This window comes from Chamaea fasciata, unplaced genomic scaffold, assembly GCF_029207755.1.
Source record: "Chamaea fasciata isolate MVZ Bird 193981 ecotype frontalis unplaced genomic scaffold, bChaFas1.0.hap1 SCAF_6, whole genome shotgun sequence".
Taxonomy (NCBI): domain Eukaryota; kingdom Metazoa; phylum Chordata; class Aves; order Passeriformes; family Sylviidae; genus Chamaea; species Chamaea fasciata.
This window is the reverse complement of record NW_027094091.1, coordinates 36,503,225-36,527,461: the sequence shown is the minus strand read 5'-3', so window position 1 is coordinate 36,527,461 and position 24,237 is coordinate 36,503,225. Positions and strand designations below refer to the sequence as shown.

Genomic DNA, 24,237 nt, shown 5'->3' with positions numbered 1-24,237 from the left:
TTAAGAAAGTATAAGATGCTTTCCTCTTCTAAGTCTGCCTCTGTTTCACATCATTCTGTTCAGCAGGAAGAATGGAATAGTTGTAAACGAAGTCCATTAGTATTGCTTCTCCTCAACACTTCAGCCTATGCAATTACTCTGGAACTGTCAATGAGAATATCCGAATCCAATGACCTACCCTATCCTTACATGTGTAATAAGGTTGCAGTATTAACCATGCAAATCTTGGTGCAACTGCTGTCAAAAGGTATCTTGTTAACTGGAAAGGTGATTTCTTTAAAAAGAAATGGCATTCTGATGTGTTTGGATGTTTTGAGTATTTTTTTCCTCTTACCCTTCAGAAGTTTTTAGTCTGACATTTGTGAGGTTCTTCTGCTTGTTTTTTTTTTTTTGGCTTGGGGTTTTGTGGAGGTGGAAACTTGCTCGTTTTGAAATAATATTTACTGGGAGCCAAAAATGCTGAAGGAAAAACTTTTGCTTTCAAAAACAGCATGAGAGTTCCACGTCTGTTAGTTGCATTTGTTCTAGTCCAAGAAGCATCACTGTTGACAAACAGCTGGCAATGGTAGGTGTTGGTTTTGGTAGGTAACTTTCTTAATTTGCCAACTGAAACAGCTAGGTATTAATAATGGACTTCATTTGTTGTGATTCTTCCTGCAGATAAGATAAAGAATTTCTACTAAATTCTTTTGTTGCAGTAGATTTTCTTCTTCTCACAGAACATTTCAATAAGTGTACTTAGGCTTTTCTGTCACTAGATAATGAGCACTCTTTTCTCCAGAACTCCACATTATTGCAAAGCATCAGTCCTTTTTCCAGTGTGCATATATGTTTTACTAGGAAGCTGCTTCCTAAAACGTTTCCACAGTGATTATTTCAGAAAATGGCTTGTCATTAAATTAATTCTCACCGTGTTTTCTTCTCACAGGGAGAAAAGTCTGTACTACAAATTTAAATCTCTTTTTTTTAGTAAAGTATCTAAAAGTAGTTTGTTTATTTATAGCTACATAACAGTTAATGTTTTGCAAATACAACTATAGTAGCAATTATTTGGGGGTTTTTATGGGTTGTTTTTTTTTTTTTGGAGCACTTCATCAGTGTAGTTAGCTTGTATGGTGTATTGATTTCTAAATGACATTTATAAAGAGAAAATACAAACTAAGCTGCAAATATATGTAAATCAAAATTATATCCTATAGCAGTTTTTGATATGCATAGTTATGCTTTCTGACAAGGAGCAAAGATGTCTTTAATTTTTTTTTAACCCTGGAATTTGCAGGGCTAAAATTTTAATTTTGTTTGTTTATTGCAAAGCTGACAGGTTTCTGCTCTAGGGATACCTTTATCAGGATGTGACTTTCTTTAGAAGAATGAGAAGTCATTCACTTACTTTTTCCCCAGAGGTGCAAATGCCAGGCTTTGTTAACAACAGAGGAATATGTCCCTTTTTTCTTTTTTTCAACAAAACATGAAAGATGCAATCCTATCAGTTGCGGTAATCTAAAAATCTGTCATAAAGTATTTTTGGATATTAGGAGACAGTGATTTGCATGGCCATTATTTATTTTTGAGTGTTAAGCTTTTTCTTTCTGAAATGTGTAAACAACTCAGTATTGAAAACATTTGGGTTAAGCACTGATATTCCATAGCTGCCATGCAATTAAGATGTTGAACGTACGGTGCTTTCCTTTCAAAGATGAAAGCTTGTTTACGTTTCCTTGTTTATAAGACTGCATTTCCAGAATTGTGTGTTGTTTTATCTCTATACTTAATAGGAGCAATCATTTGGGATCTGTAGATGTGAAGTTGGAATTGTATGTGTGGATGCTGGTGGTTTTCATGTTCTAAGCACGTATCAGCCAGGATAATGCTGAATTGTTTTCTAGAGTTTCTCTCTTTGTAGACTAAAGAATCATTTCAGATTAGCTTCATATTATGCTTCAGAATTCTTTTTGATAAGAGGATTTGGTGTTTGAAAATGATGTCATAGAAGATATGTCATCTCATATTGGTAGGAAAAAGTTTTCAGTGAGGGAAAATAATTCCAGGAAGTTAGATTTTTTTCACTCTTTCCACTTAAATTTTGTCATTGTTCGAATTTATTCACTGTTGTAAGCGATGTGTTTTAAACAATCCAGCTATTTTCACATGAAAATACTGCTTGATAGCACTGTTGAATTTTATGCCAGAAAACATGTTGGTTGAATGGCCCAAATGGACGACAGGATATGCCAGCTCAGATTTTCAGTATGCTTATACAATTATTTTCTTGCCTCTGCAGCTGTAAGCACAAGGTGTACTTGGAAACTCTACCAAACACTAGCATCATCATCCCATTCCATAACGAGGGCTGGACTTCGCTCCTGCGCACGATCCACAGCATCATCAATCGCACTCCAGACAGCCTGATCGCAGAGATCATCCTGGTGGATGACTTCAGTGACAGAGGTAAGTCCCAGCTGGTTCTGTTTTAGCTTGAAATTTATAATGCTGTGTGGTCTAGGGAGAAGCTAAAGGAATGCAAAAACAGCTTTGAAGTACTGTTTGCTTGTTAGCAGGAATAAACACTTATAAGATGCTTTTGTGTTACTTGGCATGAATACTGAAATTCATGTCAAAGGGAAGAGACACTGTCAACTGTTAATTAGCCTTTATTAATGTTGTATTTGGAATGTTATTACTGAAATACTGCAAATTTTAGTATTTCCTCATCTTTTCCCTTCACTTCTCTTTTACTCTGAAAATATATCAACTTTGACCATTTTGGATGCAATTCATTAGGTTTTGATCCTGGAATTTTATTGATCTAGGCAGATTCACATACTAGTACAAAATAGCCATACATAGAAATGAGGTTCTTTTGAATGGAATGTTAAAAAAATGCTTTGGAATCGTTGATCAAAATTTATGTCATTTATGTAAAGTAAAATTAAGAAAACTTCAATCACTTAATGTCTTGCACTACTATTACTTCCTGAATGCAGCACAAAAAAAATGAATGCCTCAAGTTCCTTAAATGCATTTTTACAGTTCTTTAGGTAAAATTCCTCCACGATAAGGATATGGAACTAAGAAATAGGTTGGGGTTTTTTCAAATTTCAGTTCATCCCTTAGACGTTTAAGCATGAAGACCTTTGACTTCGGTGTTTAGCGGGGTGGGGTTTCTGTTTCTATTGAAACATCAGTTGCTGGTGTGTATGTGAGCTTTGTTCTGAGTAGATTAGATTGATAGCAAAAGAGAGAGTTGTACCCTTTGCTAATGTTTTACTTAAAACCTTTGTCTCAGCTAGGAACTTAGAGGAGCAGATTTCTGACCTACTGTTTTAAGAAGCCCCTGGGTGAGTGAAAGCCTTATTAGTAGAGCGCTGCAGTAGCAGAACCATTTTTGTAAGATTTTTTTTTTTAACTTGATATTTCAGGTTTTAGAAAGATAAATGCTGCACACATCTATCTTGCCCTCTCATATCTGCTGGTTTACTTGCAATATGTCTTTTGATGAACTGCCTCTCGATCTGTAATGCAATTTACGTAAAATTGTGAAGTGAGTACAATTCTAACTATTCTATGTTTATGAAATCTAGACCACAGATGAAAGTTTTTGAAATCAGACCTGTAAAACAGCATGACCAAGCTGTTTCTGCAGGCTAACAATTTCCCAGCAGTAAACAACTCCTGGGGAAATCTGTAAGTTGGTTTTATGAGGTTTTATCTGACAAGTAAAAAAGCTTTTTTCTTTTTTTTTCCCCCTTTTTGTTTTTTTTCTTTTTGGCTGAAATAGCATCTTTTGAGGCAATGCTTGCTCAGTATGGTAATGCTGTACCATTTTTTTAAATGATGATCATAATCGCTATTGTTGATGCATTTTAAAATATGTTAGTGTTTTGTAAAGCTTATCTACTTCCAGGTTACTAGAAAAAGAATTAATGCCAGTAAACAGGCTCTTGCTCTTTCTTGCATGCTCTTAGTTTCTGCTGATTGCTGAAAGTAATATTATTGCTATCACACCATAAAAATCTTCATCGTCTTCTTCATTTTCAGTTATATAAAGCTATTTGACTTTTCAGTGGAATAATTTTCAGCTAGAAGTGGTTCATATAGCATAGAAATGTTTAACAAATTGTTTAACATAAGTTTGAAAAGCTGAAAGAAATCTACAAAGCAGACTTATATGAAGCTGGACCTAGAAGTGTGGTACCAGTAAAATTATTTACTTCTGTTTCTTGGTGGTATTAAAATAAAGTTCATAAATGCACTTGTGAATGGTTTTCAGTTTTGAACATATTTGGTACCATATGTTTTAAGATGAGAGATAAGACATCAAAAATCTGCTGCGGTCTCTACTCTGAATTCAGTAACATTGAGGTCAGATGAATCATTTTGGTACACCTGAAAGCCAGTTCAATTCTTGTAGTTGTGATCCTCTAAATTTAACTGAGACTATATTGTGTTTTCTTGTGCTTTTTTTTTTTTTTTTCCTCTTTTATGAGGTGGTCACATGTAATAGAGTTGGATTATTTTATGTTAAGGAAATGATGACTGCTATCTGTGTTTGTCCCCTCTCAGTTCATAAAATAGCCTATTTTTAAGAAGTGGCAGATTGTTTTACCCTTTAGTTGCCTTTCTGAGGCTGAGAGGAGTAAAGCAGCATAAAAGATATTGAGGCCTGATAGGCAAAAAACTAAGTTTGTGTGTTCAGATGTTGTCATAGAATCATTGCAAGCAAAGTTTACGGCTGTGTTGAGGCAGTGTAATGATTAGTGATAAATTCATATCCCTTTTCCTTTTTGTATAACTGATTCATGAAGCTGCATATGCCATGTAGCTGACAAATGGCTATCATTCTGTGAAATCATTTATATGTTATTTAAGTGACGTGTATGCTATTCTTGTTCCATCACTTCATATTATAAGGGCAGAGTTTTCTGTTAGCGATCTAAACATCATGTGTAGATAGGTAAAAGTTAAAATGAGGTGCTTCAATAGCAGTGGTATTTTAAAAGTGGTGATCAAGTGACAAACACTTTTCTCTAAAGTTTTTTCTTAATCCTGCTGTTCCTTTTTACACACATCTAGGAAGTTATAACAAGTCAGTTCCTAATAGAAGCAATAAATGAGAAAAAGAAGAAATTTGAAAGCTGTGTTAAAAATTTTTATGAAAAAGGCTCCAGCATTTTTCCTTCTTTTTAACTAATGCTAATATAAATACTGAAATGCACTGAAAAAAAATTTTGATAACAAATGACAAGAATGTTTTTTGTGAACAGCTAGATACCAGTAGTTTTCTGGTTTGTCTGCAGAAATACTTGCATGCTTTCATTTTATTCATATGCAATCCTTTGGCTTTTATCATGAAAACCAAAAACTTTAGATAATTCAGGCATAATATTCAGCAGAAATTATGACATTTAGATGTTATAAAACTAAAAGGACAGCTGCCCATCTTTAAATATCAATATAATGCAGACTAAAGGCTTGGTATCATGAGGGAGGTAAGCAAATGTTACGAAACTTGAAAGTGCAATATTTGGTTATGGACAGATTTAATATAAAAGACTACATGAATATTAGAAGTTATCTGTGACAGAGGGAAGTGTAGATTTAAATATAGGTACACAGATGCAAGATTTCTTTATTCATGTCATTTATAGAGAGTGTATTTAAAAATGATGAAGCAACAGGTAGGAGAAAAACGTCTGATTTAGTGGATCTCCACTTCAGCAAAAATAACAGCTTTGATAATAGCGTTGATTGATATTGTAAACACAAATGGTCAAATGTTGGTGTACTGGTGAGATGAAAAAGGTTTGAGTCTAGAATGAATCTAGAGTTTGTAGGTGCTCTAATAAATGTAAAATAGATACATTATCACTTAATAAACACTATAAAAGAGAGGAAAACAATAGGCTTCTCCTTAATTTGCCTTAGAAAGCTAAGGATACAATAAGGGTATATTTTAATGATGTACATAGTTTACATACTAACGCGTGCAAAGTGTTTCTGATTTTCTGATGGATTTGGGGTTGCAAATCCAGTACCTGATTCATTTAAGCCACAAAATACATAATATTCATGTATTTCAAACACAAAGTTAAAGACCTATCATTTTCAGTGTAACCTACCATGGAAAATGAATCTTTATATTGGAGATACCAACGCACCTTTGTGTCATTATCTGCAGTGACTTTGTGTGCAGCTCTGGTTTTGTGATCCTGGTTTCTGGGAAAACGAACCTTTTTTTTTTTTTTCTGGGAAGGGTTTGTAGTTTGTGTGAAGCTTGTTTGAGATGGAAGATGGGGAGGATTGGTTTGTAGGTTTGACTTTCAAGATTGGGTGTTTCTTGTCATAGTTTGCTCTGAAGTCAATCAGTCAGCAGGCTGATCTTTGAAAAGGGGCATGAAGCACAATATTGGCAACAGTTTTAAAGGAAAGGGCAAAATGAAAAAACAAGTTTTCATTGGTTCAGTTTGAAACAGCTTGCGTTTACAGAAGAGTACTAAAAATTCTAGTTAATGTTGTTAAATTGGGAAAACATAGATTTGTATAATTCATTAGTTAAACAGTTCATGTAGGTTGCCAACATATGATAGATTTGTACATCATCTTTTATTTTGTGTTTTAATTACTTTATTAGCATAGTCAGACCTGTAAACTGTTACTAACACAGTGTATGCCTATGAATGTAAACTTGACTTACCCCATTTTGCATTTCGACTTCACCCCACAGTTCTTGAACCAGTACAGCACCTACTATAAGAAAAAATAAACAATACTACAGCCAACAATTAATTTATTAGCAGTAACAATTATTTGGCAGTATTTTAGTTTGGGAAAAACCGTCTGATTTTAGTAGTGAACAGCTTCTTCTTCAACTAGTTCCTGTCAGTGGCAATGAACTGTTTTTTTGGTAGAAAATGGCACACTAGGAAATTTTTCCTTCATGTTGATGAGCCAGTCTCTTCTCATTTTGCTATCGTGTTCTCCTGTATCTGTCCTCTTGCATTGGTCTGTTTTCTGCATCATTCATTTGTGACAGTGATGGGGTCCCCTATCAGGTACCATGTGGTTTGTGTCGGACCTCTGAATAGCCCAGATTAACGACATGGAAGTCAGTGTGCAGAAGCAACTTGTGACTATTTCATCAGAGCTGCAGTTGGTCAGTGAACTTCAGTGCCAGTAAAGTGCTTTTCTTCTATGAACATGGAAGATGACCTAATGTATGACTGAGGTTTTTTACATGGTAGCTCTGTAAACTACATTGGTCATTTGTACAGTAAGGGTAGAGTAAGGGAAGAGAGTTTGTGCTAAAAGCAAAGCAATTCTATCAGATTGCACCACTTCCCACTGAAGGAATACATGCTATTGCATGAGGTTGACATTTCCTGTATTTTGTTTGTAGACAGCTTATGTAACGTCATTGAAATTCCAATGTATGGATGCTTGGCTTCAGATCATGGCTAGATGTAACTTTCTGATGCAATGAAAGTGGAAGTTATATTCTGTGAAGGACTGTCTTGTCGTAGGAAAGCTCTGCTATTGACAGAAAGTCTCAGTATGATGAGTGCTCATGTCTCCGAAAATTGCAATGTTAGGCATAGCTCATTAAGACATTATTTGTGAGAAAGAAAGGGTGAATCTACATATGAATCTGTTAGGCTTGTAGACAAATAGTTTTACCTGAAACACAGGTATAACAGAAACAGGCTGGGAAGCCTGTTGTTGCACTCAAGTAATTATACAAAGGTAAAGAGAGATGTTTTCTGCTTACAAAAGAATTTTTAGTGGTTTTGCACTTGCTTAATGCACTTTTTTTCATTTAATCCTGGAACCCAGAGCGATCCCAGCAACTTGAGTTGCACTGTTCATTTCACTTATAGCATAAGCAAAACTGGAGCAGTTTGATACAGCAAAGTTTTTAAGTAATGTTGACCTTAATATTAACATATTACTGCATCATGTGTACTGCATCAGAAAAAAAAAATCTTAACTTTTAACTCTATATGAAGGTCAATCTCATATTTTAAAGTGATTCAAAAAAAGGAAAAGGCCAAATAGAAAATGAAACAAATTCAGTTTCAAGATGTCTATATTGACTAGAGATCTAACTTAATGCAGGATTTCCACTTTTATACTTGTGATACTGAGCTATAAAACACCTCTTTCATTTCCTCTACAATACACTCAGTTGCTTGAATTTCATGGAACTTGGGCTTGCTTCTGATCAAAATACTATCACTGAAAAAAGTACAATTTAAAAGATATCTGTGCATAGGAACAAACTGATTTGAATCTGTAATACCAGTCTTTCTGTTCTTCACTCTACATTCTCAATTTTGATAATTTAATATTATAAATTCTTTTGTGGAGTTGTTGTTCTGAAATCACAGAGTACAAGATTTTACCTTCAGCTTCCTGATGTACCTTGCAATAGCAGTTCCATTATTGAAGTCATTTTGACTTGACAGAATGGCTTTACCACTGGTAAAAGAAAGGATTGGCCTGAGGTTGGTGAGAGTTCAGCTCAGAAGAATAATGGTCATTTTGAAGACAACTGCAGCTCATCTCAAAATGCATTTCATTTGCTGGAGTAAAAGAATTATGTTGTGAGAAAGTCAGAGGTGGGAAGAATTTCAAATAACAGAAGTTTTACACTTTACCTAGACAGAATTGGGATAAATTTAGGAGTATCTCCCACATCCCAATGCTGCCTTACTTCAGGAAACTCAAATGCAACTTGACTGTAAAAATGAAAACTCCAGTGATGAAATATTAATGTGAAAACAAATTCTTACTTTTCACATAGTTGATTGAATTGGTCATAATAGTAAGTAATTTCACCTTTGAGTATGTGTGGAGTCAGAATACAAAGGTTTTGTTTCCACAAGCTCTGTATTGGTCAGTCTATCTTTAGTTGCCCACTATGAAATGCTTGCTGAGTGTGCATCATGCCTCCACACTGCATCCCTTTTGTGTGTAAACATGTGAGGAATTCTTGAGATGGGAATCAGTGAGCAACCTGTGCTTAGCAAGATTGTGTTCTCTGGGTATCAACTTCTAAAAATGTTTTGCTGTGCTTGTTTTGAGTATGGTTCATGAGATACCTGAAGTAAATCTGGATTTAAAACAGTATAGTTATTCTGAGTAATTTTGAAACAATAGAAGCATGCTTATTCATGTGGCAAATTTTTCTACTATGCATCTCATCTTACGTTTACATTTTCTTAGGGTTAAATTGAATTATGGCTGAAATTACATAATGTAAAAATTCCTCATGTGGAATACTCAAGTTTGATCTTGTAAACAGGAAGGAATTTTTAACTCTGCATAAACATTGGTTTCTACATTGGCTTTTCTCTGAAACATGAGCTGTTTACTTTCCACTTGAAGAAGCATTATTACATTGCAGTAATAGACTAAATAACTTGACAAGAGACTTGAACAATTAGCTCACAGTTATCTTCTTCAGCTTCAGTTAATGAACTATGGAAAAGATGCACATTAGTTGTGGAAAAATTTGAAAAGATGTTGTTCTTACACATTTCCCTACATTTTTTGTCTACGTTTCTTCTTATTTCTTTTTATAAGCTTTAAGAAATTTTTTGTCCTATTTGCATTAGGCAATTCTTAACTAGTATTCCAAATGTAGTGCTTCCACAACTTCATTGAGTAGTGTAATGGAGATATTAACTTATTTTTACTTCTTCAAATGATATATCCCCTGAATATTCACAATTAAAACCTGCAGACAGGTGATGTATGATGGAAGCTGAAGTCTGTTGCTTTGGGCTTTTTGCAAACATTCCATTCTGATCAAATCCAAACTGATCAATTTTTCTTTTCTGGGTGGTGCCTTGTTATTAGGAATCAGGATAACAGGTCTGAGATCTTATATTGTTTTTCATAAGATGATCAACTAGGTTTTGCTGTAGTATCAAGAGAAAGGATTATTGCTAAATATTAGTTGTCTGTTATTTAGAAAATTTCCTTTAATTTGAAATTAAAGTTTATTCATGATCCTTTTCGTGCATGAGTGTTGTTTCAGTGTTATCTTTAACTCATTATCTTCACATTGTACACAGAAAGAGGTAGCAATTTTCAGTTTTCAAAGTTCATTGCAGTCTAATAAAACGTGATGAGCTTTCGAATTGACATCCTGATAGTCTTTCCAAAAATGGTAGTTTGTTACAGTCAAGGTTGCCTTAATTGCAACATTTCAGTTCATCTAAGTAGACTTTAAAAATACGTTTCACCTTTCCTGAATGTAGTTTTTCAAGTAAGCTTATAATCATTAAGGAAAATAACATCCTGAAAGAATAGGCAATAGTATTGTCCCTAGCTACATTTTATGCATCTTAAAGAAAATAATTTCAGAAAACCTTTTACTTCATTTTGCTGTATTATAAATGTATTTTGTTTTGTCCTTTTTTCATGTTTGCAAATCATGGGTGAGCCTGTAACCTGCTAGTATTTCAAGTGTATTATCAATAATATAAGAGAAGTTGTTTTCCTTTTCATTCACTGGTACTGAGCTTTACATAAAGTAAGGGGGAAAAAGAATGTCTGTGGTGTAATATAAAGAAAGCTGTGAAATGATCAAAGCAGAAAATTATGGTTGTCACTCGTAAGAGAGTTTAAAACCCAGAAATCTGGTAGTAAAACATTGTTTTACTAAAAGATCTGTAAAAGTCCTTGCAGTCAGGTATGGAGTATTAATAGTTTCTAATAATTTCCCTGGGAGATGAGTGGGAGAATATTGATTTGGTTGCTAACTAAATGCCTTTTTGTTGGTTGGGGTTTTTTTCCCAAACTATACGCCTTTGTTATTTCTAGACTGATTCTTATATGTAGGACTGCTAGTGTTTAGTTTACAAATCTTAACACATCCTAAAGAAAGAAGAAAAATCCTGTAATGAGGTTAGCAGATAAATGCCTTCAAAGCTTTATACATGAAGAACAAAGGTTTGTCCTGCCCTATTATTTTCAGTAACCCTGACAAAATCAGACATGTTTAAAGAGTTCTAATAGGTGTTCTGACCTTGGTTCACTGATAGAATAAAACAGTAAATAATTTCCATCCAAGTTCTGGTATATTCTGTTTCTGTGAAAACAGATGAATAAACAACAAAAAAGCCTACAGAGTATTTTCTTAGAGTATTGAGAGCTGAAATTCATCTATATTAATTTAATCTTGATGCTTTTCTATTGAGATAACCCAGTACATAATTTGACAGCATTTGTTTCTGATGATTCTTTCCTGAATAATGGGAAGCAGTTCCCCCATCATTTTTATTTTATTTATTCTGAATAAAAGGAGGCCCTGCTGCCAAAAGCATCTATTTGTTTAGTGTTGTATATATTTATGCAGATTTTTGTTTTCTGCAGTCAAAAATCAGAAGTGTATTTGTGCGTGTTTGTTCATTGCTCTGTGCATCTTCAGTGTATCACAGGAAGCATTTGTGACATATGGAATTGTCTAGTTACAAATCTTCTTGTACAAAGATGCAATCGTAATTTTGATTAACTTGAAAAGGAATGTTGTTGCTCTCAGAAATCGCAATCCAGACGTTCAGTCAACTTTGGGGCTTTTCTGTGTGTGCTAATTTCCCAAATTGAGCTCATGCATCTTTCAGACAGATGGGCAATTTTATGAATCTTGTAAATGGCTGAAAGCTTTAACAACTCTGTCATGCACTGTTTATTTTTTAAATGCTACTGATTTGTGAAAAAAGCATTAATAACTTGTATTGTGCAGTTATAAAGGATTTATTTTAATAGGACTGGGTCAAGCCATGTTTTCTAAATTAGAGCAAGTTCTGTATGCAGTGGAAAATTTCAGTGAAGGAGAATGACAGAAGCAAAGCATGACTTGCTACATGCAAAGAGTTCCTCTGCCTTCTCAGGTTACAGGTATAAACTGATTTTACTTGGGGTGGTGATTTTTCCCCCCCCTTTTTATCCAATTGTATGTTTATGCATTATTGAGAGTAAGTACACACTTTGGTTTTTGCAGCTTTGCAGGGCTGTTGCATAATTGAGACAGCCAGCACACAGAGGCAAACCAATACGTTGATCCCATTTATGGTCCGTGACTTAGCAACCTTTGTTCACCTGCTGTAGGAATCCTCATATCTGCCCTCCTCACAAATTCAAGAAAATATGCATTAGGATAAATGGAAAAGCGTTTCATGAAAGCAGAATGCACTACACAATATGGAAAATCCTAACAATTTAGAACAGGTGATTGATGGGGATTTTGCTTTTATATGGTATAGAAAACCCTTCTAATCACAGTGGTAAAATGTTCTGCAAACATGTGCGTGGCATTCAGGGTTGGAGGCTCTCCAGTCTGTGCTGACTTCTGGCTTTCAAAGTTGAGTGTTACTATTGTCAGAGTGGTAGGGGGTTGGCGAGATCTTGCTTTTGTTTGTTTGGGTTTTTTAACTTAAGTAATTTAATTTCTCCTACTGTTACATCAGGATATTTTTCTACAGTATCTTCTATCTTTATTTTTTTTACTAAGGACCTAATAATTCTTTAATAGGTAGAAATATCTCAACAAATGTTGAAGATGATATCTGCCTTAGGTCTCTTCTTCCCCTTCTTTTGAAAGGCAACATACTGAATTTAAAAAACAGAATTGAAATTCTTTGTAAAAAGTGCTGTTAATCCACATCTGTCAAAATAGCAAACCTACCGCTTTAGATTTAGCAGGATAAACATGAGTTAGCTGTATTACTCTTATTCCTGCCTCATTTAATCACAAAAGAGACAGAGATTAATTGTTCTTTATTTGTGGTACACTATTTTTAGTCAACAAGGAAATCAACTCATGTTTGTAAATATTCTAACTTCATAAAGTTTCTTTTTAAAATTGTTCTACAGTTCTAGTGCAAAATGATGATGCTTTAAAACGTATTTCAGGTATAACTGATTTATGAGAATTTGAAAAAAAAAAATTTAAGTCTTGCTCCCATAGTCTTGCATAAATCAGTTCCTGGTGTTAGGAAAGAAACATGTACTATGTACAAACCAATTTAATATATTTGAAATCAGTATCCTTTAACACTACAAAGGAATACAGAACAGATGTTAGTCTTGTTCTTGAGTGGTTTACCTATTGCAGTTTTTAACTGTAGAAAGCAATGACAGATTATACTAATGAATGGAAAAAATGAATATAATCATTACTACATTTGAGTCTAAAACTATTGCAGTTCTTGAATGTGTTTGAAAACACTAGCTGAAGGGCTTGCTTCTCACCTGCGGACCTCATTCTTGTGTTTTTGTATTGGCAGTTTGATATTAATGATAAGAAACGAGCTTTGAGCTACAAACTGTAATAACACATGAACATGGCATTGAAGTGTACAATGGGCCAAATTCAGATACAGGCATCTAGTCAGTGTGTTAATTACAGGACCTTACATGTACTTTTTAAACATCGTTTCTGGTTGTGTGGGGTTTTTTTCTTTGAAGGAAAGTTTAGCATGTTCTTAGTCAGTGAGTGACAATCTGTGTGCCAGCTGTGAAAATAAGGGTGTGAAACGTAAAATAGGTTGATGATACCAATTATGCTGGAGCCCTTTTTTTGTGTGTATTCCTGATGCAGAGGTGATTACATTTTGAAGAAAATTGATGATTATTTCTTCTGAACTGAATTGATTATTTCTGTAGAGTCTTGTAAGTGTTGCTAGCTCAGGTAATTTAACTGAATTTAGAGCTTCAGCAAGAACTGTGAGCTAATTCCTTTTTTTCTTACGTCCGATGTTCATTTTAGTTTTTTGAAGTACTATCTATTTCAGCTTGGTTTCCTTCATGGAGTGGGCATGGAGTTAAGCTGTACCTAACAAATGCTGTTTTTTTTTAAAAGCTATGCCTTGATTATGAATGAAATAATGGTTATAAAAATTCAATTAAAATCAAATTTCTTTTATTTCAATGAGGTAGAATTTGGGAACCCTTTAAAGAAGTCTGAAATTCTGGAAAGTATGCAATAATTAAATGGTAAACTGTTCTAGCACACTTGTTGGTCATGGTCATCTTCATTTTTAAATGGACAATCACTTGCATTTTGTGTGCTGTAGTGGGCTTTGTTTGTCCTTGGGTACTTTTAGAGTTCATGTAGTAGGAGGGATGAGCTTGTCCTAGTATAAATCAATTATTTTGACAGAAAAATATCTGTGATTAAGTTGCTTGTATCTCTTTTAGAGTGCCTAATTGAGCTGGCATATACTGAGTTGAATTTTAATAACATACTTTAGGTTTAAAAAAAAAACAAACAAACAAACAAAAAACCCCACAAAACCTGTCATGTGCCCAAGAACAGTTGCCCCCTCAACAAGCCCACTTGTTCCTCGCATCACCCCAAAGATCTACGTTCCATAGCATGAAATCTTTGAAAGGATTCACTGTCATTTCACTTTCAGGTCATTCCCCATACAATTTTTCTTTAGGCAGATGATATTTTGTTCCAGGATACAGTCACCTTCTATTCCAACATATTGGCTGCTTCAGAGAAGTTTCTCTGTGGTGTGAAAATTCTAAGTTGCGCGACACTCCTGCATTATTCAAGCAGCAGCATGAGCTGTGAGGCAACTTGGGGTACAATGATTTAACTCCACACTATTTGATACAAAATAATTCTCAACTCTTAAGTGTCAGTCTAACCTATCTTCCTATTATAAGTTGTGCTGCAGATGCATGCGTGGGTTTTTGGTAATGCATCCTTGCAGTGTTTCTGTACAGTTGCTTAAATGCATATGCATTCTCGTTGTTAAAAGATAAGTACAAAAGAGAGAGAATCCTGTAAGCAGAGTTACATTCCTGCTTGTATACAAGGGACAAGTGTTGGAGCCAAACCAGAGTTTTCTGTTTCCTGTTCTCACTTTCCTCCTTCAGGCTGTGTTCTTAACATCATGATTTTCTTGCTTCTTTACATTTTTGTCCAAAACACAGCATCCTTGAAGCTATAAACCCCTTCACAGCTATGGCATATGATACCAAATCCCAGGGAACCTGAATGATTCCAGGTTTCAGTAGCTGAGAAAAAAGGAGAGGGATGATGGTGAAGCTATTCTTGGAAAAATGTCTATTGATGGGATCCTGATCAGTACATTCTGCAGGGAGCTGGGGGACAAGAATGCAAATTTGTTTTGCAGGAAACACAGAGGGGGATCCTAGCAGAAATGGATTATTGACAGAAAAAAACAAGACCAGAAACATAATTCTGATACATATTTTAAACTTCGGGGTGCATTTGCTTCTCAAGTTTTATCTTGCTGCATAAGTTTTTGTTTTAGGATGAATCAGCAGTATTTTTCCTAATTTCTCACTGTAGAATCAGAGGGCTGGGACAACTCTCTTATGAAGACAGGCTTAGAGGGTTTGTTCAGCCTGTAGAAAGGAAGGCTCTGGGGACACCTTAGAACAGCCTTCTGGTACCTAAATGGGGCCTACAGGAAAGTTGGAGAGGAACTTATTACCTGGGCAGGTAGAGGTAGCACAAAGGGGGATGGCTTTAAATTGAAAGACGGCAGTTAAATGTTCTATTGGGAAGAAATTCCTTCTGGGAGAGTGATGAGGAACATGTTGCCCAAAAACTTTGAATGCCCCATTTCTGAAAGTGTTGAAGGCCAGGTTGAATGGGGCTTGGAACAGCCTGGTCTAGTGGAAGGTGTCCCTGGCTGTGGCAGGAGGATTGGAACTGAATGATCCTTAAGGTCCCTTCCAGCCCAAACCATTCTATTATTAATCAAATATAAATCGCACATCTAAAAGCAAGTTCCCATCTGCTGTAAAAGTAAAAGCAGTTTTTCTGAGTATATTTATATACAAATACAGTGTCTAACTAGAGTTGTTCTTGTCTGCCTTAGATAGCTGGACACAGCTTTGGAATGATAGTTATCCTAGTTTTCTAATTAGTATGTGGTGTATACGTGTTGTTGATACAATATTTCTAACATATTGTTAGAAATACATACATACTGAGTGTAAATGGAATTACTTAAGTATTAGATATAAAAATAAATAATGTAGTAACTTAAGTATTCTCTCTCAGAGACATATTTCAGAAAAACAAGTCCAGAATTTTGAGCAATGTTGGTTGTGACAGTTGCATGCTTAGTTATTTGACTGTTTTATTCAAGCCATTTTATGAAAAGTATTATATAATGCTTTTTGAATCGTTCTTGCCATAAAAAGATTTATATTGAATGTTCAAATCCAACTTTGTGGATTGTTGTCAGATCTATGTGCTATTTATTTCTGTTGCTTTTAGAATTATTACACAAGGAACCCGGTAATAATAGGTTTTTGGACATTTTTCTTGAATTCAACTATTCTTTTTTTCGTTTGTCAATGTATAAAATAAGATGTTTAATGTGTGGGGTTTTTTTGAGAGAATGAATTGTTCTAAAATTGTTAAAATGAGCATGCCTCTTCTGTGGCATGCCAGTTCTCTCCTTTAAATTGGTTACAGAAATGCACTGTGTGAAGAAACACATTAAGGCTTTGAGCAACACAATCACAGAATCACAAAATGGGACGGGACCACAGTGGGTCGTCTGGTCCAATCTCCCTGCTCAAGCAGGGTCATCCTAGAGCACGTGGCAGAGGATTGCATCCAGACGGCTCTTAATTATCTCCAGTGAGGGAAAGTTCACAACCTCTCTGGACAATCTGTTCCAGTGCTTGGTCACGCACCCAGTAAAGAAGTTCTTCCTCAAGTTCAGTTGGAACTTCCTGTGCATCGGTTTCTGCCCGTTGCCTCTTGTCCCATTGTTTGGCACCACCGAGCAGAGCCTGGCTCCATCCTCTTGGCACCCTTCTTCAGATACTGACAGATGTTGATGAGGTGCTCCCTCAGCTGTCCCTTCTTGAGGCTGAACAGGCCCAACTGTCCCAGCACTTGCTTTTTTCCACCTTCATGAGTAATATTACTAAAGAGTAATGAAACAGGCATTTGGTGTTCTCTTTCGTATTTGGATTTGAGTGGCAAGATTCTGGTAGTGGGAGTGGCTACAGGGTTGTCTTCTGAACAAAGCTGCCAGAAGTTTTCCCCAGATTCAACAGAGCCAATGCCAGCCAGCTCCAGGCTGGACATGCCACTGGCCAAGGCCTAACCCATCAGTTTTGGTGGTAGCACTCTTGGGATCAACAGATTTAAGTAACTGCTAGAGAAATTTCTGCCAGGGAAAAGAGAAGTGAGAATATGTGAGAAAGACATTTCTGCATACATCAAGGCCAGTGCAGAGGGAAGGGCAGGATGTGCTCCAGGTGCCAAAGCTGAGGTTCCCTTGCTGCCCATGGTGCAGATCATGGTAAGGCAGCTGTGCCTCTGCAGCCCGGGGAGGTCTGTGAGGGAACAGAGTTTTACCAAAACAAGGCCCACCGTAAAGCAGGGGAATGGCAAAGGGTGCTGTAACAAGTGGGAAGCATGGTCCTATCAGGACCCATGGAGAGAGGAACCCACACTGGGGCAGGTTTTCTGGCAGGACTTGAGACCCTGTGGGGGACCCACATTGACACAGTCTGTTCCTGAAGAACTGCATCCCATGCAAGGGACCCATGCTAGAGCAGTTTCTGAAGAACTGAAGTCTATGAGAAGGACTTAGGTTGGAGAAGTTGGTAGAGGAGTGTCTCCTGTAGGAGGGACCCCACAGTGGAACGGGGGAAGAATGTGAGAAGTCCTCCTTACGAGCAGGAAGCAGTGAGTGGCTGAGCCAAACCTGATCGTGCAGCCTCCATTTCCTGTCTCCCTGTGCCATTTAGGGGGAGGAGGTAGAGAAAATCAGGACTGAAGTTGAATTTGGGAAGGAAGGAGTGGGGAGAAGGTGTTCTAATTTTTGGTTTTATTTTCTTATTATCCCACTGTGGTTTGCTTGGTAATACATTAAACTCATTTCTTCAAATTGTATGAATTTTCCTCATGACTCATTGGTGAGTGATTTCTCCTGGTCCTTACCTTGACGCATGAGCTTTTCATTATGTTTTCTCTGCACTTTTCAGCTGAGGAGGGAAGTGACAGAGAGGCTTTGATGGGCACCTGGTGTCCAGCCAGGGTCAACCCACTATTGTTTAAATTAAACTGAGTTCCTTCAGGACCAAGGTCAGTATCTCTGAGGAATAGTTTAAGAGTTTGCCATGTGTCACAAACACAACGGTTGCCTGGCTGAAGTAGCCAAGCATAGTGAATGCGCAAAGAAATGGAGTAATGCGATTCATAATAAGGACCTGGATATCTGATTTTCCTTCTTTGTGTAACACTCAGAAAATGCAGGGGCTAATTAAAATACTTAGATTAAGCCATGAAAAATTAAAGAGATGCAAAGCGGCTCATTTCTGGATCTCTGATGAAGCAGCTCTGGGATGATATAAAATGCTATTCTTCACTGTTTTTCTGCTTGACTTTAGGGGACTAGAAGTTGTCAAGGAGAATTGAAGTGTAGTGATTGATGTGTTAAGGTATAAAGTCAGTGATGTAATCTTTGTCCCAGAAGTCATGTTGTTCTGTGGTATTTAGCCTGTTTTACAGGGAAAGGCTTAGAGTAGATTGATTATGTATGAGAAGGAGTAAGCTAGAAGAATTAGCCAAGAGAGTATAGTGTTCATCTAGACAGTTTCCTTCTTAAATTGAACAAAAAATCTGTGCAAGTGATGATAATGAAAAGCAAATAACCTTAGGGTGAAACATAAGTAAGGAATTTATTGTGTGGAAACAAGAAGAAATAAACTTTGTAGTCATCGCAATAGGAATGTGTGTTTCCAGCTATATATAGATCTATCTAAGGCTTGTCTTTTCTCTGTTGGGCAACTTGTAGGGAACACTATTAGGTAAGATGGCATCTAGAAAAAAAGCATCAAGATGGTATTGTTACTTTCATGTTATGTATTTTACCATTTTTATTCTAATTTCATAATTTATATGGATTATATCCTGGATATATGCAAAGGCACCTAATGCAGCATCAGGATTTTCATCCTGTTTTCATCTTTGAGTTCATAGGGCTAGCTGGCTGTTAGGAGCTAAAAACAGAAAAACAAAAACATGGTATTTGAAGAAATAGAGAATAATATATCTTATTGATTCCTATGCTAATTACTTTGTTTCTTTCTGTTTATGTCAGTGGGCTTCTGTTAGAAAAAGCATCTTTATTTTATGCTGAAAGCTAGTGAGTGATGGCTACTTCTGATAAGTTGTATTTGCTGTCTGATAGCTAAGCACTGTGACTTGTGCTGGTTTAGGAATGATATAATTGAGCAAAAAGTGAAGTAGAAGAAAAAAATAAATGTAATTGATCTCTGGGAAATAGATTTAGAAGTTTTCCCTTTTTTGTTGAGCAATCTTGTATAAGAAACTAACTTTTAATTGGGTCGTGTCTTAGAGGCAAAGAGGATTTTTATACCTTAATCCTGTTTCTAGCTTTTTTAATTGTCTCTAAGATGTGTCTTCCTTTTCTTCTCTTGATATTGGACATCTGTGAGCATATTTAATGCCGGTCAGTCTTATCTGTATGGTGTTTTGATATGCAGTAAATTTGTCAGTGTAATAAACCAACTTTATTTTATCTGTTTCCAAATACTTTTTCGACCAGGAAGCCAACAATATCTTATCTAATTGTGCAGAATGAACCTAGCCTCCTGAAAATTCCTGTTGAATTATGTGAAAGTCTCATACCAAAGAAAGCCTCTCGTTCACTAGTTTGCTCAGAAGTACCTCTAGCCAACTGGAATGCTAACCCAGCAGATCAGATTATGCATTTGAGAAGCTTCATGCCAAGCGAATATCGCTGCTGTTGGTATCCAGTGATATTCCACAGGCACAGAACATCTTACGTTAACATCTTATTGTTAACATAATATGAGCTGGGAAAAGGGATTTGCTGTGGGAACGTTCTCAGGTGGGCCTCAAGATTTGCATACATTTATGCTTGTTTTGTGTTTTAAACTTGTACACAGTTCCCTGGCGCTCTGATCAGATCTCTTGCCTTGCCAGCAGATTATCACACTGCAGTTGAATACGTTCACTTTGTGGTGTCTCAAAACACGTGTTAACCACTCCAATGTTTGAACAGTAAGACAAATGTTTGTTGGCTGTGGTATGCAAGCAAAGCAAGATGTGTGTAAAGAGCGGTATACTCTAGTGGTACAACACAAACAATGAATAATGAGCGAAGTTTAAATTGTTTTTGCACAATTTGTTGTAACAGTTTAGTGTCTTCCCCTTATGCTTGTATTCTATTACTGTTGAATACCTGCTGTCTTAGGAATGCAACACTTCAGTGAATGACCAAGTGTTCCTCTGCTCCCTATGTTTTAATGGCCACTGCAATTTTAACTTCTGTTTTTAGCTCTGTTCTGTAGATGCTGCAAGTCTTTAGGGAAGTATTTTTGGTGAGCATACCTCAGGTAGGTCACTACAGGAACTAAGGCAAGACATACATTTTTCTTAAGCCTACACTGAGCACAGTTAAGGCATTAAAGGATATTTTCCCTGCAGTTTAGAATACCTTTAGGGTCACAGTACTGCTGTTACAGTAGCTACATAGTCCCATGTTTTGGAAAACTTTAACAGTATAAATGCTTTTATACTGACAAAACTGCCCACACCAAAGAGAAACAATCTTCTAAATGGCTTTCCTTAACTGCTTAATGCAGGATAAACACTGGGGTAAATCAATGGAAGGTCAACAATCCTAGCATGAAGTGGGAGGTCAGCAGCTTTGTAGAGCAAGTTGCTTCCCTATCTTGGCTGCCCTTATTGGCATTATATTAGTGATTTATTTCAGATTATGTCTAGCCTCAGCATAAAATTTAGGCTTAAAAAGAATTGGACAAATCATTAAAATAGTAGGCTATGACTGAAGAGTTAAAATGGTAAAGTTATTTTGGTCACAGAACTGTAGTTGAGCACCTGCTTTGGTTTTAATACAATTATTCAACTATATTGTTCAACTGCTTAATCTTTCCATAAATTGAAGGGTGATACCAAGAATGACACTTCAGGACACAGTGACAATACTGGTCAGTGTACTAGTATTGCATTTTAGCATAAATTACATTATAAAGAAAGAAAGAGGACTTCCATTTGCTGCACTTGATCATTAAACTCAGTCGTAATGTTTTCTCACTATGAAAATCCCTTTAACGCTTGTTTGGGTTTTTTTCTAAAACATTGTGCATTGCAGCTAGAATGTAAAATCCGTATGGTGGAGATTAACAGGAAGGAATTATCTGTGGTAGAAAAAAGGGAACCAGTTATTCAGAATGCTCTCCTAGTTCCCAATGCCCCAAGGAAGACTTCACCACAGGCTATGCTAACTTCTCCCCTTCTTGCCAGCACTTCCCCAGTTTTGTTTCTTGATGCTGACAGTCAGTCTGGGACTGTCTTGTGATGTGATGGACTCTACTATTTTTTAGTACCGGGCACAAATTGTTCCCAGGGTGACAATAAATTATTTGTGTGTTTTCAGTGTTCCTAATTGCTGCTTTTGCAGCCTTTCCTCAGTATTGTCAGGGGTGATTTAAGCTGACTGTATGTTATGATTGAAGCAAGAAAGTGAAAAAAGTAAAGGAGAAAAAGGCATAAAAAAAATCTTGACATTGCTTCACTTTCATCTCAGACCATTATGGTTACTAAAAACATCTTCTTAACTTTTAAAGCACATACTTTTACAGCAATTAATTATATTTATTGGATGACATGGTATATTTTATATTCATATTATATTTTAATCTTCATATTATACTGTAATTTGTAATGTACTGCTCTTCTGAACACTGAGCAAGAAACTCTACAGCACCTACCAGACTTCTAAGATGAAAATCAAGTGTAATTTTGGCATTAAATGTGGTCATGTCTGGAGTATGCTGCTATGGCATTGAACAACCCATTTGCCTTGGGAGGCGAATGTTGGTTTTAGTTGTTCAGACACTGGAGTCCTTTGCTGTTTACCTGTTTTGCTTTCCTTTCTTGAAAGTGTGCAGTTTCTTCTAAAGCTTTGTCCTTTTATCTAAGAGTATCCTCATTTTGGTTTTTGGTTGGTTTTTGGTTTTTTGATTGTTTGTTTTTAATTTAATCTGTAGTGGTGTTACAATGGTGCATGTGGAAATGGAGTGCTAAGGCCTTCTGACCCAGTTAGAGCAGAAGTAAGTAGTTTTTTGAATAAAATACAGGTTTAATTCCTTTCCACTCCAATCTGCTCCTTAACCACTGCTTCAATAATGCTAGAGGTTGAGGCAGTCGTTAACTTGTATATGTTTGCATAGGTGTTGTGACAACTAAGCAGGGTGTGTAGGCAAAAATGAAATGGATAATTTTAGCAGAAGTCTGCATTCAGCCGTTATATGGGCACAGTTGTCTTGCCTACCCTCTGACTTAGTTAGGCATAATTGCTCTTGTATCTCAGAATTGATTCTTATTCTAGTCATTAACTCAATTTTGGTTTTTAATGTTTTTAAATTATCTACTGAAAGGTGGAGCACAGCCTCTGTATTTATCTTAAATTTTTTGAGACATTTTGTGTTCTAGGTAGTTCTTAACTGCCCAATAATAACAGCAGCATAATCCTCAATTCCTCCAGAAAAAGCAGAAATTATGACACAAGAAAAACCTTTTTTTTTTAGCATACTGTTAAACTATTGCTGAGATTACGTTTTAAATATTTCGTCAAAAATGTTTTTAGACGCCCTCAAGTACCTAGCAAGTGAACAGATGCACATCCTGCAGCAGCAAGGTAAAATAAAAGAAAGAAATGCCAATGGCCCCTTTAGGGCTGAGTTTCTTCAGTTATCATTTTGTCCTGTCATACGAATTTGTAGTCAGCTGCAGGCTCTCTGAAGCAAGAACTATTTTGAGATGTGTTTCTGTGTATGTCTAGTATGGTTCCTGTCTCAACTGATGCATGTAGGAATTACTACAAAGCACATTGAAAATAAAAAGAAATGGATTGCCTCATAAACAATTAATATTAATTGTGTCTTTTAAAGGTGACTAGTACCTCAAATATTAAACATTGCCTCAGTCTGAATGAAGATTGCCATTATGTGAGGCAGGTATGCTTTTCTTTTCATGAATTATTTCATTCCTTTCTCATTCTGTTTAACAGGTGGTACCTTGTTGGAGATGCTTATAGTTTTCAATGGAAATAGCTTGCAAAATTTTCTAACAGTGTGTTTTCCTAAAACTATGGTATTCCAAGTAGGAAATGATCACTTAAAGCAGTAAACTGTTCCTGTTTCATGCTAATGTGCACTATGAATCCCACAGTGTTGTGTGGGTTCCTCAAGTTTCCTTGTAGATCATGAATGTCAATGTGTTTGCCATCAGTCTCAGTACTTCTTAGAGCACTTTTGTAAGAACTGGATCATGGTTTGGAAACTTCATTTAATTTCAGTTAATTTCCCATTCAGCTATGTACAGACATTAATTCCTGGGCTCCTTAAATCAGTGAGTTTTGCTCATTTTGTCTTGTCATTTTCTGGGATAAATTGTCATGACCCAGGCAACCAAATTTATTCCAGTTATGAAATATGGGTCAAACTTAATTTTTGGAGGTGAAAATCAGTAGTGTATATCAAAGCATCATGACACCTCCCTCCCTAGCTCCCTAGTTAGCAGTTTTGTTTTGCACTGTGAAGATGACAACCAAAAGTGCTAATGCAAATTACTTTCTTTATGATATGAAACTGGGAGAGAATTACTTTATTTCTGACATGAAACTGTGAGAGATAAAGAGCAGAAACATAGTATCACATTGGTGACATTTTGCAAGAGACCTCGGAGAAAATTCTGTAGGCTTGAAAAATAAAAGCAGCTTAAACCTTCTGGGTGAACTTACCCAAAATGGAAAAACTGGAAGAAAGCAGGCAGCTCTCTTCAAAACTGAACTACAGTTGCATTTAAAAAAAAAAATACTGCTAGGAAATGCAGTTATAATTTAGTATCCCTTTTATTTGATAAAGAATACAGTACAAAATAAAAACAGAATTTTAACATGTTGTGTTTATATTTTTCCTAGTAGTTTTACATCTGTCCTTGCATAGACAGCATATTCATGATAAGTACACAATATACAGACATTATTTACATTATATAAAGCTCTAAGGTCTGTAACATTTTTCTCAGCCTTTTGTGTGTCCCTAGGTCCACTTAGAAGTTTGTGTTTCTACTTGACCTCATATTTATTGAGACATAAACCAGATCTGTGGGCAGCAAATTGTTCGCTTTTAGTAGTTGTGTTA

At 36.0% G+C, this 24,237-nt stretch overlaps 1 protein-coding gene across 1 annotated transcript in view; it reads left to right on the top strand.

Annotated features, from left to right (window-relative positions):
- GALNTL6 (polypeptide N-acetylgalactosaminyltransferase like 6) overlaps positions 1-24,237 on the top strand; it is a 432,734-nt gene that overhangs the window by 197,634 nt on the left and 210,863 nt on the right. Inside the window, exon 5 of the mRNA XM_066185979.1 lies at positions 2,282-2,448. Coding sequence (XP_066042076.1) covers positions 2,282-2,448 — 167 coding nt within the window. The remainder of the gene's footprint in view (positions 1-2,281; positions 2,449-24,237) is intronic.